This window comes from Cynoglossus semilaevis, chromosome 6 (genome assembly GCF_000523025.1).
Source record: "Cynoglossus semilaevis isolate Cse_v1.0 chromosome 6, Cse_v1.0, whole genome shotgun sequence".
In the NCBI taxonomy this organism is placed as follows: domain Eukaryota; kingdom Metazoa; phylum Chordata; class Actinopteri; order Pleuronectiformes; family Cynoglossidae; genus Cynoglossus; species Cynoglossus semilaevis.
Genome location: NC_024312.1, coordinates 10178987 through 10199792, shown reverse-complemented (window position 1 = coordinate 10199792; position 20806 = coordinate 10178987). Strand labels below are relative to the sequence as shown.

General features: G+C 40.6%; 1 protein-coding gene across 2 annotated transcripts in view; it reads left to right on the top strand.

The window, feature by feature from the left end:
- Nucleotides 1–20392, top strand: part of grm3 (glutamate receptor, metabotropic 3) — a 31573-nt gene extending 11181 nt beyond the window's left edge. The window contains exons 4-12 of one of the 2 annotated variants that reach the window (XM_025056414.1): nt 187–456; nt 1253–1859; nt 11528–11770; nt 11874–12063; nt 13366–13675; nt 13764–13957; nt 14950–15082; nt 17132–17275; nt 19758–20392. In XM_025056414.1, coding sequence (XP_024912182.1) covers nt 187–456; nt 1253–1859; nt 11528–11770; nt 11874–12063; nt 13366–13675; nt 13764–13957; nt 14950–15082; nt 17132–17275; nt 19758–19964 — 2298 coding nt within the window. In that variant the 3' untranslated portion in view covers nt 19965–20392. Of the gene's footprint in view, nt 1–186; nt 457–1252; nt 1860–11527; nt 11771–11873; nt 12064–13365; nt 13676–13763; nt 13958–14949; nt 15083–17131; nt 17310–19757 lie in introns of both variants that reach the window. The other variant, XM_008311885.3, reaches the window with a different exon arrangement.
- The last annotated feature ends 414 nt before the right edge of the window (nt 20393–20806 follow it).

The window sequence follows — 20806 nt, the reverse complement described above, 5'->3', positions numbered from 1 at the left end:
AGGGTTGATAACAGTGTGGAGGGTTATAAAGGGTAAAAATATTTGTAAATAATATAATAACTATCTCGCCTCTACTTTGCAATTTTTCCCATTTCGTGGTGGGTCTTGGAAAGCAACTACTGCGATAGGAGAGGGATTACTGTATTTATACACTCATATATCAACATTTTTGATCTCCTCCATCAGGTTGCCAATCTCCTTCGGCTGTTCCAGATCCCTCAGATAAGCTACGCATCTACAAGTGCCAAGCTAAGTGACAAAACACGCTATGATTACTTCGCCCGAACCGTGCCCCCAGATTTCTATCAGGCCAAAGCCATGGCAGAGATTCTTCGTTTCTTCAACTGGACATACGTGTCCACTGTGGCATCAGAAGGTGATTATGGTGAAACTGGCATAGAAGCCTTTGAGCAAGAGGCTCGGATGAGGAACATTTGCATTGCAACTTCAGAGAAGGTAAGCCATTCTCTAAAGTAACAGCCTTTATACATAACCGATCTGGTTTTACACACACGAATATGCTGTATGTTCTTATCAGTTTCATAAAGAAGACAAAGACAAAATATGCTGGACGCAAGAACATTATGTGAAGTAAAAGAAAGAGTTCACATATGCAAACAAAGACAAAATATGCTGGACGCAAGAAGATTATGTGAAGTAAAAGAAAGAGTTATCCTAACTGTCAATACCTGGAAAGGGAGCACCAGTTTAAAGAAAGTAAAGCCATAAGTTCAGAAGTGTAATTTCTATATCTTTGAGAGAATTTTAGAAAAGTCGTCATATGGCATGTTCCTTAGGAAAACGTCATATGAAATGAAGCATTACAGCCAAACAAGAAGGAGTCTTCTATTCCATTCCAAAAGTCCTCTATGATTAGATCACAATACCATAATTGTGTGGTGTCTATTTTTAAAAAGAATATCGCTAAGATGATATGACTTGCAATTATTAAACCAAGGTTTACACTGCATTATTTCAGTGTTGCATTGTCATTGTTTTTGTCTATACAATTTCATGATCTAAATTGTGAGCTATTGGCTTTACCAGACTAAAGGTGTTCATATTTAGAGAAAGTCTATTATCAGTCTCTTCTTACATCAAAAGCATCATTGGTTATCAATTAAAACCCTTTGCTATGTGAATAAATCTCAATATGGTAGACATCATTGGTTATCAATTAAAACCCTTTCCTATGTGAACAAATCTCAATATGGTAGAATTGGCATTCACACAGCACTGATTTTATATGCAGGTGGGACGATCCAACGCTAAGAAGTCCTACGAAGCTGTGATTCGTCAGCTACTACAGAAGCCAAATGCCCGTGTAGCTGTCCTCTTCCTTCGTAGTGATGACGCAAGAGAGCTGCTCTCAGCTGCTGCCCGCCTGAACACCTCTTTCATTTGGGTGGCCAGTGATGGCTGGGGCGCACAGGAAAGCATTGTTAGGGGAAATGAAGTCGCTGCTGAAGGGGCCATTACACTTGAATTGGCAGCAAATCCCCTGCCTGAGTTCAACCGCTACTTCCTTAACTTGAACCCCATCAATAACGTTCGCAATCCCTGGTACAGGGAATTCTGGGAGCAGCGGTTCCAGTGCTCTTTGGGAGGAGGTGGAAGTACTGCACAAGGGGAGAGGCCTATCCGCCCACCATGCGACAAGAACTTGTCCATGAACAAGAACAACTTTGAACCGGAGTCGAAAATCATGTTTGTGGTGAACGCAGTGTACGCTATGGCCCGGGCTCTTCATAACATGCAACAGACCATCTGCTCAAACACTAACAAGCTGTGTGACAGCATGAAGACGTTGGATGGACGCAGACTCTACAAGGACTACATCCTCAACGTCACCTTCACAGGTATGTCCGGCATCTAAATTCATTTTAATACTACTGCTGTGAGTAAGGTCACCAAACCAAGTCTTAGTTTTACTGTAGTTTGGAGTGGTTTGACATGCAGTGACCAACATATGCCCTTTGTTCAAGGGAATCTCACAGATACCAACCATCAATACATCTTGGGTTGATTTGGTTACAATATGAACATATAGAACATTTACTTCATTCATTTTACTTTTTCAAAGAACATCCGAGCTCTTAGAATATTAGTTATGAAACGTTCATGTTTGATTGTATTACCTTACTCAAATATATTTTTTTGGCATCCAGTGTCTATCATACTCAACTTTGTTTTTTTTTTGTTTTTGTTTTTTTGTTTAGTCTTTTTTTAGGTTTTTTAATAATCAATTTATGTTGTTGTGCTTTAAATGTTGTGGTTTACCTTGAAATTTGCCACAGTCTCATTTGGCCATAAAAAGAAATACATTTAAACAGTATTTCAGTTGTTTTCCTGGCTCCATCTGACATAATCCAGAACAGCATTTGAAGAGCCTTTTTTAAAGATCATTAGGTTGGATAACCCAACAGTGCATATCTCCAATTTCAATCTGCAATAGGGGGGCAAGCATGTGTGTTCCTCAGTCGATGGGATACGATAACATTTCTGGCAAGCATCTTTTGAACAGTGCTCTGAGACATTAAAAAAAAAAAAACACAAAAAAGTCATTGTATCGCACCGTTGTGGTGAAGAAGGAAATGAGCCGAAAGGCAAAGCTCTTGATACTTGAGACTTTTCTACCCTCGCCTATAGACATGAACTTTGGTCATGACTGAAATACAAGATGCTGCATACAGGTGTCCAGAATGATCTTCCTCTGCAGGGTGGCAGGGCACTACCTCAGAGATAGGGTGAGGAGCTCTGTCACCTAAGAGGAGTCAGCTAAGGTGGCTGGGGCAAGAGAGTGCCTAAAATAATAATAATAATAGGTGGGCTATTCCTTTCTGACTTGTCACATGTGACTATCAGTTGATAGTGTTTCGGTTTTGGGTTTTTGGCCTTTGGTTTCCTCATTTTCGGTTACTGTGCATCAATACCGAAAACCGAAACACTGAGAGAAATTATTATGTTAATTGTTAGTACCGTTACATTTATGGCTATGACTGCACTAAACCGCAATAATATCAAGGCACTGCAATTACTTAGAGTAATAATAAATGAATAATTGTCAAAATAATGAATTAATAATAAATTAATCAACTGATAGTCACATAGGAAGTCAGAACTATTATAGCCTAACTATTATTATTATTATTTGAGTCATTCTCTTGCAGGATCTCACAGAACAGCAGACTACGAGGGTGCCTACCCCTCATCTGGCACACTGCGCTGTGAGATTCTCCATCCCCAACGGGGAGGTTAAATCTGCGTTAAATCAACCTGGGATCGTGGCACAGGTTTGGCTGTAAATACATGACAGATTAATTCAGGCAATCCAAGAATTTAAGTTTTTCTTAAATGTAAAAAGCCAGGGAACCACAGTCTGTCCAGCCGACAGCTTAAAGACTTCAACCATATAAATATATTTCTAAACAGTTTACAATGAACAATTTAAAACGCTGTGACCCCTGCAGGTTAAAACAGGGTAAAAAAAAGTCAAAGTGGACAAGGTAGACTTTGCAAAGCAAAACACTGATAAAAAAAAATCACTAAAAACACTGTTTTATTTGTAAACAAACAGGTGAAATGTCCAATCAATTAGAGCCAAATTCAATTGCATCAATAATTTGAGTAAAACTGAATTATTTTTGGAAAATGAGGAAATTTGTCCATCGCAGCCCGGATCATTTGATCGATCAATGATCTTTATAACGCGACGAACGCAGGGGATCCGAATAGATATCAATAAAACGTACAGACTCTATGAACGTACATTTCACCCCCTCTTGAAATGACAGAATTACACATTTGCAACTCGCTGTCCGTGGGTCTTTCTCATATATTGAATTACGTTCACAGCACAGAAATGTTGGCTTTCAGACAAGCCCACACTGGCCGTGGTTTTTGCTTGCGTCATCATAACTTCGGTGATAAAAGTCTTTCCGAAAGACTTTAGGGACATTTCAGGCCAAGAATTTTTGGAGGGTTTGAAAATTCGGTGCATCCCTAGTGACTATGTATCATATGCACTGCTGCAATTGTTACAAAAGCTCTTCAAACTTCTTGTTCTATCTAAGATGTACACGCCGCAAGAGCCAGTCTTAAGGCATATCTCGGTACATCTTGGTGATGACAACACATTTTAAAAGTGATATATTATCTGACTTTTATGCAAATGATTGATTCCTGGAATGTGTCAATGAAATGTTAGTGAAGCACATTGGTAGAACAAGCTAGAGGCTTGAGACCAGATGGATTCTTTACACACCTTTCAATGGGCCTGTGCTCTGAACAGCTGGTTTCTCTACATTCACATCATATGGTAATGAGCCACTACAAGCCCGAAGATGGCTGTAACCACAGCAATGGTTGAACAGTGAGAGGGATTTGCTGGCGGACAACAAACTGCAGTCCAAGTGCATACTATGTATTTGATCCAGATCAGACCCAGAACAAAAAGATGCAGCGAAGAAAGTTAATTAATAATTAACCTGAATGACTCACAAGCCTTGACAGGGATTCTTTCAGCTCCCAAGATCCCAAGCAGATGCTGTAAAATCTACATAGCATCTCTGTCACAGATATGGAGAGAACCCAATAGCAGCACAAGCAGGTCAGGTTTAAACCTATGGAAGCTAACAGGCTCACTTCAGCTAGCACAGATTGATGAGTGGTTAAGGGAATTCCAAGGGCTTTCCAAAGTGAGTAGCTACTGTGTGGGTTCTCAGTCATCTAAAGCAGCAACCTTTTTTGAGCCAAGGCACATACACTATATGACCAAAAGTATTCGCTCACCTGCCTTGACTCATACTATGAACTGAAGTGCCATTCCATTCCTAACCCAGAGTTCAATATGATGTCGGTCCCCCTTTTGCAGCTATTACAGCTTCAACTCTTCTGAGAAGACTGTCCACAAGGTTGAGGAGAGTGTTTAGAGGAATTTTTGACCATTCTTCCAAAAGCGCATTGGTGAGGTCACACACTGATGTTGGTCGAGAAGGTCTGGCTCTCAGTCTCCGCTCTAATTCATCCCAAAGGTGTTCTATCGGGTTCAGGTCAGGCCAGTCAAGTTCATCCACACCAGACTCTGTCATCCATGTCTTTATGGACCTTGCTTTGTGCACTGGTGCGCAGTCATGTTGGAAGAGGAAGGGGCCTGCTCCAAACTGTTCCCACAAGGTTGGGAACAGTAGAGAGTCCTGCAATGGCCAGGTCAAGCCCCGGATCTCAATCCCATTGAGATGCTGTGGGATGACTTGAAACTTTTTTTTTTGTAAAAATTGTATTGAGATGCTGTGGGGTGACTTGAAACTTTTTTTTGTAAAAATTGCTATTAAATCACTTTTGTTTTCCAGAAATAAATAAAAATAAGATTGGACATTGATATGTGAACATTTCCTATTAATTAACCCTTTCATGCATGACGATCACTACAGTGGACAGCTATTAAAATGTCATTTTCTATGATAAGAATAGGTTTTGATGGCAGTGTTGCATATAAGCCTCTACAGTGGACGCCTGAGAATCACCCATTTACATAACGCTGTCCGACATTTTACAAGAGGTAGCACAAAAGGCTTGCTTTTCTGGGTTTTTTTTTTTTTTTTCTTACCAAGATGAAATCGCAGACTGTACCCCCAACCCACACTCTTCTCAAAGCCGTCATTTCACTCCCACCACCCACTTCACTGATGTTCAGCAAACAGATCATATACACACACGTATTTGCACTCTTCTATTCAAATACCAAAGATGGATGTGATAACCCGTCTTCTTTGTGCTGTGTGTGTGCTTGTGTGTGCGTAGCCAAGGTAGTGTGCCTTCAGGGCCACATTGAGCAGCGAGCTTACTGCTACATTTAGACGCTGCAACCATCACACAGCCTTCACTTCTCTCCTTCTTTTATTCCTCTCCCTCCCGTTTTTTACTCCCACCCTCTATTTACTGTTTGGTCACTTACTTTCATACTTTCTCCTCCTGTGTCCTTTCACACTTTGGGACCCTTGAAAATGCCTTTGTCTGACAAAGAAGCACATCCCACTCAGACATCATAAGGTTTGTCTTTTGCTTTCCTTTCCTCCCCCACCCCGCCATAGCTATCCAGCCATCTGTCCATCACCTGTTCTCTATTGATTTCACTATCTAGAAGGATTTTCTCCATCTAACCATATCTCTCCTCCTTGTGCTCTTGCTTTTCTTGCTTTTATGCTGGCCCCTTCTTTTTTTTTCAAGTACTCTTCTCTCTTGTCACTTCCCCTCCTTTTTTTGCCCTTATCTTGCCTCGCAGCACATCCTCCCTAGAACTTCCCAGTTTGGGCCATTTCCTCCTTTTGTGTCACCATTCTTTACCCTTTCTTTCAGTCAATCTTAAGAACCACCCACATGCCACCTACGTGTTTACGTTCCTTGCAGATTCTTTCTTTCTCTCTGTGCGTTGTCACATGATATGTCCTGGAGTGTGTTTCAGTGTGTCCCTTTGCACTAAGTATCAAAAAGATATTGCATATTACGAAAGAATGCCATAGATTAAGAATGGTGTGCTTTATGTGGCTGTATCTTAATAGTCATAGTTATAGTAAGCAGAGGTGTGGACTCGAGTCACATGACTTGAACTCGAGTCAGACTCGAGTCATCAATTTGATGACTTTAGACTCGACTTGACAAAATGTCAAGAGACCTGCAGCTCGACTTGGACTTTAACATCAATGACTCGTGACTTCACTTGGACTCGAGCCCTTTGACTCGACAAGACTTGATACTTTCTCCAAAACCCAAAGTGATCTGTGTAAATATATTATTATTTTGTTTAAAAGGACTCGAAACGGAAACGTAAGGACTTGGGACATGACTTGACACTTTTTAGTCTTGACTTGGACTCGACTCGGACTTTGCCTGTCTTGACTTGAGACTTGACTCGGACTTGAGTGCAAAGACTTGAGACTTACTTATGACTTGCAAAGCAAGGACTTGGTGCCACCTCTGATAGTAAGTAATATAAATAACAAATAAAAGAAAATATTAATTCCCACTAATTCTATGGCTGCCTCATGTTTTCATCTCCCCCCCTTTCTTTAGATTAGATATTTCCTCATTCCCCTTGTTTCCACCCTTTCTTGCTTTTAATATCCACAACACTTAAGTACTGTAGTGAACATTATTTACTTCTCTGTCTGAAAAAAAAATTTAATAATAATATTTAAAATGTCTTTAAAATTAAGATTCTCAATTTGCTCTTTTTGTTGTTGTTTATTTTCAAGTCACTTAACTCTAAATCTGCATTGAGAATAGCAATCTCTGTTTAGAATTTTGTTATTGGGGTATTTTATTTTCAAATATTATATATATATATATTTTTATTTTTATTTTTTTTTCAAAACTGCTGCTGGCTAGTCAAATAAATGTTTTCAATATGTGCAAAGCCACTTGTTTTTTTAGTTAGTTATTTTTGTTTGTTTGTTTTTTTCATTTATGGCATCAAATAGCTTATTTTGATGTAATGGTTGTTGGGGCAGTGGTGGCTTAGTGATTAAGAAAGCGGACTTGGGTCTGGAAGGCTTCAGGCTCGAGTCCACACGCAAGTTACCACTGAGGTGCTCTGAACATGGTGAACAACAACTTTTTCTTTCCTTCATTGAATTTAATAAAATAGGAAATAGCCAGCGATGTCCTTCACAGTAGTGGTAAGCTCACATTAAATCAGCAGCCGTTCCTGCCTTTGTAATTCACACACAATATATATTTCTTTACTCTTTCTTTTTGATTCACTTGTTTAACTGTCAAAGGTGATGGGACTAATTTTTTTTTTTTTTGATAATTCCTACCTATATCCTTCTTACTGACTAACCCAGGCGTGGGTAAACCTTTTGACTTGCGGGCCACAACTGCGCTAAATTTGTACGGGAGCCGTGTCAGGAGCAGATAATATGGAGCATTTGTGTGAACTAAGATAAATGACATGCAAAGTCATGCATAAAGGCTAAAATGCTAAAATGCTTTCAATATTTTCTATGCCATCTTTTGGGGAAACATGAATATAAATAAATAATACTCTTGGAAAAGTAATCAAATCAAAGAATAATAACACGTTTTGGGTGGGGTTTTTTTTTCTACATGTATATGCGGGGTAAGTGTGGATGGAGGAGACAAGGTTATAGGTGGGTTACACATTGAAGACCACTGTTTAATCTTTTTTGAATCCTAATTCAAACAGTTCACAATGTTTGAGTACTGACATCTAATTGTTATTCACATTTGCCTAGTTAAACTAAGTTTATGTTTTTGTTCTTTTTCCCTCTTAAATATCCATGTAATTTGACTCAAATTGAATTCACCCTGAGGCTTACTTCCTGAACTAACCGTAATTGATTTGATCAGCATAATAATCAATTAGTATTCAGGAATTTTTAAGACGTAGATTTAATTATAATGCTAAGGTTCCCTTACCCAAGAACCAAGGAGTGCTGATATTTTTAAATATTGCATGTCTTACCTAGGTATAGCTGATTAAAGCTATCTAACATTAAATTGCCCACGTCTCCTAAGTGCAGTCAGTTTAACTATTTACCAGCCACTTTTACTACACTTAGCACCGCTAAGGAGCAAGTTTCGATTGTCTTGATCTATCTAGCTTACCGAATCACTACTGTCGTATTTTCTGGACTATAAGTAGAACTTTGAAGTATAAGTCGCACCGGCCAAATAATGCATAATGAAGAAGAAAAAACATATATAAGTCGCTCTGGAGTATAAATCACACCAGCGCCCTCTAGCGGGTGTCAGTGTAAAAATAACGTGGTACAGGAATAGCAGACACTGGTACACAAGCCTAGAGTGCCCTCTAGTGGCTTTTTTGGTTTGGAAGCGACTATTCAAATGACCAGTAGACCTAAGGGATCTACCTACATTTAAAACATTAACTGTATATTCACTTGTGTAAACTGAACATACTTTATATGTGTATACATTATATTGTTTAACTGTATGGAACAATAGTATTCAACCTACAATATATGGTCTCTACTACACACTATCTACTATCTACTTATTGGGCATCCATGGTATGTTGCATAGTTAAAACCCTACAGTACATTGCTGGACACATGTTGTCCTCTGAAACAAAATGCACAACATGTCCATGCATATGCTAGCCTGTCTCAGCTCTCAGTCACCACAAGAATCAGTTCAGAAGTGTTTACTCACACACTTAATAGATCATTTATTCTGTCATGTCAGCAAGGTCGCTAACATCTACAAAGGAAAGGAATGGCTGACATTTTTGTTACTGAAGAGAAGTCGAGAATGACAAGCCTAAACTGGTCTGTAGTAGTACGTAATATATATATTATGTATATGAGACTCACAGTACTTTTCAGACTTTAAGCTGCTGTTTTTTTTCAACACGCTTTGACACCTGCGGTGTGGGACGCACATGTACACACACAGAGAACGGTATCAAAAGTTGAAAGTAGTTTGAGTCCTGTCATGTTGAAGCGTGAGTTAATCATACAGGAGCTGTTAAAACACTTTATGTACTTTTGTGCTCGGTGTGGCTGATAATCAAGACCCCAACATCCCTGTTTCTGTTTAACTGTGCTAGACAAGCACAAAGTGAAGGGAGTTAGCCCCAGAGCTAATGTTAGTTTCGGCCCTGGAGCACATCACTAAGTCTTTCCTGTGTATTCCAACTACGGTCGGGGCGCCAAAGCAGGAAAGAGCTAACATGTAACCAGCCGTGTTACAGGCACTCTTTGGAGAAAAAGCATTTATTTAATTAACAGTGAAAAAATATATTCTGCTGCGCTCAATAGTCCAGAAATTAGAAATGAAAATAAGGACCTGATGACATTCAAAACTCGTGAATCACACAGTGTAAAAGAGTGTTTGCTCTGGAACTGTTACATTTTAGGAACCAAAGCATCCTCCATTTTCATTTGGTAGGCCATTCCTCTTTCAGCATTCCCCACTTTCACAGCACAATTGCATCTGTGGCTCGTTGGGTTGCACGCACAAGTATATGTAGCATTGCTAACAGCCACAACAGCGCTTTGAGAAACAGCTAACACATTGTTCCAAGCTACTAAACTATATCCTGATCAAAAAGAGGTTTTAGATAATCTGTATTCTGAGAGTTCTTCATTGACAATGTTACACAAAAATGTAATTGTAAAACCACGAAGATCCTTTCGAAGTCCACAATTTCTCTCGCCATTTGTTTTATTCATTTTTTTAGATCATTGCTTCTCAATTGAATTTCTGTCGCGGCCGCCACTTGTGTTTACTCACACCCCCCCATACCCACCCCTGCAAATTGAAGTACTATTGAGAACCTGATAACACATATATATTTTTATCTTTTTCCAAACCAATGCATGAGTTGCTGCCACCTAGTGACTGGAGGCTTGTTATCATTCAAGCATCACAGCAGTGTGTGAGATTGTGAGATGGGAGATGCTACCTGTTGTGCTAAATCTCAAATCTTTTACGTCACTACACCAGGTATGCACGTATATCCTGATCAAAAAGAGGTTTTAGATCATCTGTATTCATTGAGTTCTTCATTGACAATGTTACACAAAAATGTAATTGTAAAACCACGAAGATCCTTTCGAAGTCCACAATTTCTCTCGCCATTTGTTTTATTCATTTTTTTAGATCATTGCTTCTCAATTGAATTTCTGTCATGGCCGCCACTTGTGTTTACTCACACCCCCCCATACCCACCCCTGCAAATTGAAGTACTATTGAGAACCTGATAACACATATATATTTTTATCTTTTTCCAAACCAATGCATGAGTTGCTGCCACCTAGTGACTGGAGGCTTGTTATCATTCAAGCATCACAGCAGTGTGTGAGATTTGTGAGATGGGAGATGCTACCTGTTGTGCTAAATCTCAAATCTTTTATGTCACTACACCAGGTATGCACGTACATACATACGTATGACAGCAATTCCTCATCACTGAACACATACTGTACTACTAAATTTCGGGAAGCCTGTTGTGATTCCGAGTCTTTGTTAAACAAATACGTCGTTAAGTGAGGACCGGCTGTACATCATTGCGTGTGTTGGTACACCACCCCCTGCCCCCCAGAATACAGCCATAAGTGAGGACCGGCTGTACATCATTGCATGTGTTGGTAAACCCCCCCGCCGGTCAGCCATCATGCTTTGACTCTAGGAAGAGTTTCCTAATAATACATTTGGTAATTAACTTAGTCAGGTCATTAGAGCAATTTCTAACCCAATGTGACCTCCAGGAGAGCAGAGTAGAGGGGCCAGCGACACACACAGGCCCCACTGAGCATATCAAGTATTTATTGCCTATTAGGCAATACTTCTGTGTCTGGCTAGTCTACAGTAATGAAAAGAGCATTGTGATGGAATTCACTCTTTTCGGACTCCTAAGGCCTAACTGACCGAGGCCTATTGTCTCGGTGCTAAAGAGGCATTTGTGAGAAGGTTTGTTTTGATTGTTTGGCTTTAATCTCATTTTCCACCCTTCCTTATCTCTCTTTCTCCTCACCTCCAGCTCCTTTCTCTCCCCCTGGTAGTGAGACCATAGTCAAGTTCGATTCCCAGGGGGACGGCGTGGGTCGATACAATATCTTCAGCTACCAGCGCTCTGGCGATCGTTATGGATACGTGCCAGTGGGTGAATGGGCCGAGACTCTAAGTTTATACGGCGATCTGATTCACTGGCCTAGAGAAGTGGTGCCCACATCGCAGTGCAGTGACCCCTGTGAGCGTAATGAGATGAAGAAAATGCAGGCAGGTAAGGAATTGAGTTACACATGATCTTTGCCATAGCAACACACGAAGCGCTAATATCTCTTCAAAAAGGTCACACTCTTGCTGCCAATATTGTGATATCTCAGGTGAATACTGCTGCTGGATCTGTACAGCCTGTGAGCCTCATGAATACCTGCTTGATGAGTTTACGTGCTTCCCATGCGCTCCTGGCCAGTGGCCTACTGATGACCTCACATCCTGTTATGACCTTCCTGAGGACTATATCATGTGGGAAGATGTCTGGGCTATCGGTCCCATTACAGTTGCCTGTGTAGGGTGAGTGATGGGTGAATGTGTTGTCAATGTTGGATAACAGCCCCATATCATGGTCACTGTGATGTGATTTTGTTCTTGAGCCATTCAAATACTATTTGTGTCACAAAACACAAAGAGTTTTGTGATTAGCCCCTTCCTCTTCTTCCTGTTTTGGCTCTTCCCATCAAGGGGTCGGCGCAGCGGATGGTCTGCTTCCATCTCACCCTATCCCCTGCCTATCCTCTGTTTTGACACCAACCATCTCCATGTTGTCCTGTTTCACAACATCCATATCTATCCATCCTAGGTATTTAAACTCATTCACCTCCACAACCTCTACTCCTTTCAAAATGATCTTTCTTTCAAAAATTTTTAATCTTCCTTTTCAGTTTTCGACTTTTAATCTTCACCTCTGCCTTTACTTGCTTTCACTTCCTTGTGTCCACCTTTAGCCTACACACGACCATCCTGTGCTGCTTTGCTACACTACACAAGTAGCACTACTTTACAGTCTCCTCCTTTACGTGATTTAATCTATTGTATTTTCCGGACTATAAGTCACTCTCTTTTTCATGCCTTGGCTGGCATCTATTGTATTTTCCGGACTATAAGTCTCTCTCTTTTTCATCCCTTGGCTGGCTTTGCGACGTATATTTTAAAATATATAATTTCACATCCGTTATTTCCATACTGACCGCCTCTAGAGGGCACTCTAGGCTTGTGTACCTGTATCTGCTACTCCTGTACTACTGAACATTTACATGTTCGTTTGAGGACCCTCGCACTTATATTCCAGAGCTGTGTGTACCTTCCTGTGTGCCCTCTAGTGGCTGCCAGTGCAAAAATAACAAACGTGAAATTATACATTGTAATATATAAGTCGCACAGGAGTATAAGCTGCAAACCCAGCCAAACAATGAAAAAAAAAAAAAACATTCACCTGTGATTCCAAATCAAAGCTGTCATATTTACACTCGTGTGTCTTAAAAATGTGCCATGTGATATCAATCAAAGTTATCATGTGACAATATATGTAGTGTTTGGTGGGTATGTTAAATGTTAAACATCATTGTCAACCACAGCCCTTGGTATAGAAGTTGGCATACTATAACATTATTATTATTATAGTTAACTGTGAGCATTTGAAGATTGCATGTGTATATTTAGTGTGTTTACTGTAATTATCACCGGAAACACTCACTAGTGACATCACGCTTGGCAGCGACTGTCATCTACAGCATGGTTTGTATGTTAAATGTTATGTCGTCAAATGGTATGAAATCCCTCTCTGCACTGCTGCATAACCCTTATTGCTGTCTTTAGGTTCATGTGCACCGGGCTGGTATTTTGGGTGTTTATCAGGCACAACGACACACCACTGGTGAAAGCTTCAGGCCAGGAGCTTTGTTACATTCTTCTCCTGGGAGTCTTTATGTCCTACGCTATGACTTTCCTTCTCCTGGCAAAACCATCTCCTGCCATCTGTGCCCTGCGACGCCTTGGCTTGGGCACGTCGTTTGCCGTCTGCTACTCAGCACTTCTCACCAAAACCAACAGAATTGCGCGGATTTTTAATGGCGTGAAAGATGGGGTGGGCACAGTTAGGCCACGCTTCATTAGCCCATCATCTCAGGTAAGCAGATGGAGCAGAGTGTCAATGCACATGCAACAAGTAGTGAATGTCTATGACGTCGACTGAATGTCTTCCCTGTGATTTCTAGGTGTTCATCTGTTTGAGTCTCATTTCCGTGCAATTGGTTATGGTTTTGGTATGGTTGCTGGTGGAGGTTCCCGGAACACGGCGTTTCACACTGCCGGAGAAGCAGAAGACTGTCATCCTCAAGTGTAACGTCCGTGACTCCAGCATGTTGTTGACACTCGCATACAATGTGCTGCTGGTCATTCTGTGTACTGTGTAAGTGTGTCTCAGATTGAAGCATCAATATGATGTTTTTTTGATGAAGGAAATTGGTATACTTATCATGTATAACAACAAATACAGCTTCATCACAGAACGATTAACAAAAAAAAAATTTTGAAAATGCACCTCAAATACCTTTATAACCTAGGAAGCATGTGACCAGTTGTCATACTACATGATTTTTTTTTAAATATAATTTATCCGTTACCTAATTTTACTAACCAAATCTTCTAAATAGTTGTACACAAAATACATCCTCCCCTTAAGAGTGGTTCTCAGTTATTTTCTGTCATGCACCACCTTGGGGACAGAATTATTGAATGTCATGCACCACCTTGGGGACAGAATTGTTGAATGAGTTGCCAACTCAAAATCTGATTGGTTAAAGAAATAATGTAATTGACATTTGTTGTAGGCTCAAGGCACCCACACTACTGCATCTCAAGGCCTTAGGGCAGATTTATTTTACCCCTGCATCTCAAGGCCTTAGGGCAGATTTCTTTTACCCTGGTAACACATGATGACTGAATATGATTGGATAAAAAACTCAAGCATGAATAAAAGTGTGTGGGGACGGTGGCGCAAGTATGGAGAGGACCCAATGGCAGGAAATCAGGTCAGGTTTAAACCCGGTCTCTGCTGAAGCTAACCGGCTCACTTCAGTTAGCACAGGTTGATGAATGATCAGGAAAGAACAGGCAAGGATCAAGGGCAGAGACAAGGTCAAGGTCAAGGTCAAAGACAGGTCAGGCCGATACCAGAGAAGCAGTCAGGAAACAAGTGCCGGAGAGCCTGCATGGGAGGGAGGACAATCAGGCAAGGAGCGTTCAAGGCTTTGTTTTGGTCTATCTATTTAAGTACATTTAAAAATGAATTTGTGAGTCGAACCTGCAAAACCAAAACTCTCGGGGTTCTTATTTATTTTTAGGTAGTGTGTATGTGTGTGTTTTTTTTAATCTAATGTGTTCTGTCATTTACTTCTTTAGGTATGCCTTCAAGACTAGGAAGTGCCCAGAGAACTTCAACGAGGCTAAGTTCATTGGATTCACCATGTACACGACCTGTATAATTTGGCTGGCCTTCCTCCCTATCTTCTATGTCACATCAAGCGACTACAGGGTACGAAAGCCCACACAGATACGTACAGAGAGGGTTTTGTGTGTTTGTGAGCACTCGGTTATGCGTTCCCTCACCTATGACTATTTTAAATAGGAGCAGATAGCGTTAGTGTGAACTAAGATAAATGACGTGTAAAAGTCATGCATAAAGGCGAAAATGCTTTCATCATTTTCTACGCCATCTATTGGGGAAACGTGGGTATTGCAGGGAAAAGGCAAAAGTATAATGATAATATAAGTAAATTATATATTTTAGATAAGTTTGGTGGGCCGGATTAAAAAACGTTAATCTGGGCCTTAGTTTGCTCATGCCTGCTCGAACCTTGGACAAATGTATCCATCCATCCATTTTCATCCGCTTATCCGTTGCCGGGTCGCGGGGGCAGAAGCTGCCACCCAAATCACATTGCACTGTACCAACCCCCCAAACCTTCCTGCAGGTGGTGAGTCCACCGGAAGGTACCAACCGCCCTAAGCGGGATTCGATCTTGCCCAGGAGGTGAACCCTGGGGTTCCACACCAATGACAGAGACATTGCCTCTGGACCAAAGCGCCACCACTAAATGTATCATTTTAAACTATCCCTTGAATTAGGACCTGCAAAATGTCTCCACAAGGACAAAGAATGTCTATACAAAGATTACACATAAAAAAAAAACCTATCATCTTTTGGCTGGGTTTGCAACTAATACTCGACTTACATATTAAAATAAACAATTTCACGTTTGCTATTTTCACACTGACAGCTGCTTGAGGGCACTCTGGGCATGTGTACCAGTATCTGCTACTCCTGTACCACTGGAAATTTACGCGTTCGTGATTTTCACACTGACAGCCGCTAGAGGGCACTCTAGCTGGCTGGTGCGAATTATATTCTACAGCGACTTGTACATGTTTAGTTTCTTCTTCATTATGCTTTTTTTTTTTGGCTGCTGCAACTTATACTCCAGAGCACCTTATAGCCTGGAAAATATGGTACTATAAAAGGCAGATCAAGTAGTCCCTCGTCCTTTCTCTGTAAACCAGTCTATTTTATTGCCCTGGTCAGTATGTGAGTGGTACCTATTTATTACTTTATCTGTAGTCAGCATAGTAGCCTTATATTCCAGAGCAAACTAGCAGAGGTGGGACCAAGTCATTGCTTTGCAAGTCACAAGTAAGTCTCAAGTCTTTGCACTCAAGTCCGAGTCAAGTCTCAAGTCAAGACAGGCAAAGTCCAAGTCGAGTCCAAGTCCTGCCATTTCTGTTTCAAGTCCTTTCTAGTCCTTTTCAAACAAAATAACAATATATTTACACAGATCACTTTGGGTTTTGGAGAAAGTATCGAGTCTTGTCGAGTCAAAGGGCTCGAGTCCAAGTGAAGTCACGAGTCACTGACGTTAAAGTCCAAGTCGAGTGGCAAGTCTCTTTACATTTTGTCAAGTCTAAAGTCATCAAATTGATGACTCGAGTCTGACTCGAGTCCAAGTCATGCGCCTCGAGTCCACACCTCTGCAAACTAGCCTATACATTACAGAAACTTTTTTGACAAAACTGTTTTTTTATATTGACATTTTAATACATCAATTAAGCCATGTCCTGCAATGAACTATTATTTTATTGCCAGCCGCAACAATGGTTCATAGAAGCTCAGATCATTTCCACCACCCCATAATCTTGCAAAGGACTAAGCCAGGCATACGCAAACTACGGCCCGCAGGCCTATACGGCTGGGCTTTCGAATCAAGTCAAATATTAGTATAAAGTTGCATGTTGTTATGGCAAAGATTTATTTCAATTTGTCATAACGAACGACTGCAAATTTTGCTTATCCCACTAGATGGCAATAAATGAACTGAAGAAAAAGCTTGAAACGCCTGTATCACACTGCTTAATTATCTTTGATCGTGTCATTTTTTTTGTCACACCTCACAGCTGTACATAGATGTAGTAGTCGTCTATTTAACCGTTGTTAACAATACTTGAACAGATACAGTACATTGTTCTGTATTTGCATTGAATTCATCCATCAACGTTTGGCACATGTCCTCTTATCTTTTCTGCTCTGCAGGTCCAGACAACCACTATGTGCATCTCAGTTAGCCTGAGTGGCTTTGTGGTCTTGGGCTGTATGTTTGCACCTAAGGTTCATATCATAATGTTTCAACCCCAGAAGAATGTGACCAGCCACAGACCGAACCTCAATCGCTTCAGTGTGAGTGGGGCTGGACCCACGTTTGGATCTCATGGTAACATGCATGCAGTCACCTAGTCTTCATAGTAAAGGGAGGTCTGGAGCAGTGCACCGTTGTTAGGCCTTTACTGAAAGGGATACGCTACAGAGCACATAGCCCTGGGTTCCATGACAAGGGATGGAAATCAAGAACTGGTTTTCTTGCGCAGAGTGGTCCAAGTTTGAATCATTAGTCTGCTTGCTTAGAAGTGGTCTCACGTTTAGTGGCATTTAAAAAAAAAAAAAAAAGACACTATGGCTGTCTGCAAGACAGAGCTTTTACAACAAAAGGTAGGGAAATCCTTACAGCATAGAGAAAGACTTGAGCAAACACCATCAAATGAATTTATAATTATTAATGCCTTAATCTCATTCGGTCATCATATACAGAGTGGAACCTCAATATACACAGTGGAACCTCAGTTTTTGATTTTTTTTGTTTTTTTTCCTGTAGGGCGTTCGTGAACTGAAAAGTTTGAAAACTGGAACAATTCTTCTCATAGTAATCAATGTAAAATGGATTAATCCATTCCTGGACCCCGGATGACTGCTTATTGAAACTTTTTTAACAGTATATTTTGTGTACAAGTTCATACATGAATATATATATACGTGTATATCCCGAGCGTGAACTAAGGCAAGACTGACGTCACACGCATAGTCACCTGCATGATATTGTTGGCTTGTTTGGCAACTGAGATATGCTCCGAAAACCGGGTGCAATTTCTGGTTGAAAAATGTTTGTTTGTGAAACGAATTGTACGAAGAGGGAGGTTGTTCGACACACGAGGTTCCACCGTATCTGGATTTAGTTTCACGGCTTGTGTTGAAGTTTTAGCCTGTCCCAGGAAAATATATTTGTAAAACAAATGTCAGCTTCAAATGATGTGGCTTACATCAGAGTTCCATCCCTACCACCTAGCCCTAATACTAACCCTAACTCTGGCCTAACTTGATTTTTACCGTAAGTAGGTACTCACATACTGTACAGCAGAGGTGGGACCAAGTCATTGCTTTGCAAGTCACAAGTAAGTCTCAAGTCTTTGCACTCAAGTCCGAATCAAGTCTCAAGTCAAAATAGGCAAAGTCCGAGTCGGATCCAAGTCAAGTGTCAAGTCAAGTCCCAAGTCCTGCCGTTCCTGTTTCGAGTCCTTTCGAGTCCTTCCACTCACTGCCACTCGTTTTTTGTTGACCATCTCGTAGTTTTTAAATCCGAACAACACGATCTTTGGTCTCATTTTCTCTAACCCGCGCATTGTTTGACAGCTCTTTCTCATTGGTTGTCCCGCAATTTGATTGGCTCGATGCTATCGCGTCAAAACAACGTGGGTCTGATTTGATTGGATGTTGTGCCGACAGCACATACACACACAGACGCACACACGTACACAATGAGTGATACACAGCGCTCCTCAATAACTTACTTTTAATATTTGGGTTTTGGAGAAAGTATCAAAGTAGCGAGTCTTGTCGAGTCAAAGGGCTCGAGTCCAAGTGAAGTCACGAGTCATTGATATTAAAGTCCAAGTCGAGTTCCAAGTCTCTTTACATTTGGTCAAGTCGAGTCTAAAGTCAACAAATTGATGACTCGAGTCTGACTCGAGTTCAAGTCATGAGACTCGAGTCCACACCTCTGCTGTACAGTACCTGTATCACTGACCTACACTAACACAGTGGACAGAAGTCATTGATATTAAAGTCCAAGTCGAGTTCCAAGTCTCTTTACATTTGGTCAAGTCGAGTCTAAAGTCATCAAATTGATGACTCGAGTCTGACTCGAGTTCAAGTCATGAGACTCGAGTCCACACCTCTGCTGTACAGTACCTGTATCACTGACCTACACTAACACATCATAGGAGTCTGACTTATGCCTGGGAGCCATAATGAAGGTGAAAAAGTTCCCAATAAAACAACACAAATGAAAGAAAGCAAATATAGTTCAAGCCAATGTATGGCATACAATCAGTGAATGTAAACAGAAAGCCGTCTTGTGGGGAAAGCACCAGATGAGGGAGTATTCGTCCACCCCGCTCACCAAGTAGTTCAAATGTAAAATTTGTTTTAACGCCGTACCTTACAATGACGGAGCAAGAGTTTCGTTAGTATTTTATGGGAGATGACAAAGTAACCGCGAAACGCACTAGGTTTTCGTAAACCGAGGACCTCCTGTGCTATCACCACCACGAATAAATATATACAATATGTTTTAGTCTGCTTAGACTATTGAGGTTTACCTTGAAACATCTTTACTAAAATGCATTGTCCTTCAGAATCCCATGTCTTCTCCTTTGGTACTTGTACTTTTATAGTGTGTACTGTGTGGGCATATATAGTACAGTGTGTTATACTTCTGTTGTTTGAAGCTAATATTCATTCAAATATCATTCAAAAGAGAACTTTTTAGTAAAGTATGATATGAAATGTGTAATTTTTGTTTTGTTTTTTTTGTTCTGTCTTTTCCCAGCTTCTGTCAGTGCCCACTGCGTACCCACTGTGTGCAACGGGAGAGAAATTGTGGACTCTACCACGTCCTCTCTGTGACCAGTCCCACAGTTCACGCTCTTATTCCGTTTTTGTGACTGTTAAACGACTCATTAACGCCATCGTTCGTTCCGAACGCGTCCCTCCGCTCTATACTGTACATACACACTCGATCTCTCTTGTGGACTAGAACTTAGACTCAGAAATGCAGAAAGTGTGCTACTGTACTTAAATTATTTTTAGGCTTGTACATATATGGGATCTCCATTGTTGTAAGTAGAAAAACAAAAGACATTTTTAGACATTTTCAGGGGTCTTTGTTTTCAATAGCTTTGTTACGATGTAATGTAAATATAAAGGATTTCCTGATAATGGGAGGGTGTATGTCTGTGTGCGTCTCAGTCCAGATAGAAACCTGGCTCTGCTTAACTCTCCTGCAATACCTGAGAATTTTTACTCTAATATTTTTTGTAGTTCTCACTGATATACCTTGTAATTTCTGTATGCCTTTCTAGGGTTTATCTGTACTACCGTCTATGATGTTACCTGTGATTTGCACAGCACAACATTGGCAGCCAAGGTATAAACTGCAGCAAAAAATAAAATATGTGTGTGAGTGCATGCAGGGGTGTCACAGTTTACACTTCCCGGTTCGGTATGTTTCTCGCGTTTTTTTGGGTACAGTACAGTGCGTAGTTCATCATTTATTTTCATAGATATTAAACAGAAAGCAGTTCAATTTACGGTCTACCACCAGTTTTTTACATTTACAACAGCATTTATCTACTATCATTAAATTCTTCCCCCCCCCGGGAAAACAAAATCATTCTGTAAATAGCTGCGTCAACGACTTTTGCCTGCTTTCCTCATCCATCCGTCTTTAAAAAACAGTGCAAAGAAGCCGTTGCATTCGTAAACTTTTCCTTTTTCCGATGTATCTGGGCGATGCCATCTGATGTGCATAACAAGTGTCTTTGTCAGCTTATCGCAACAACACGAACCGTGTTTGTCCCATTCAGAACTCGAAACCCC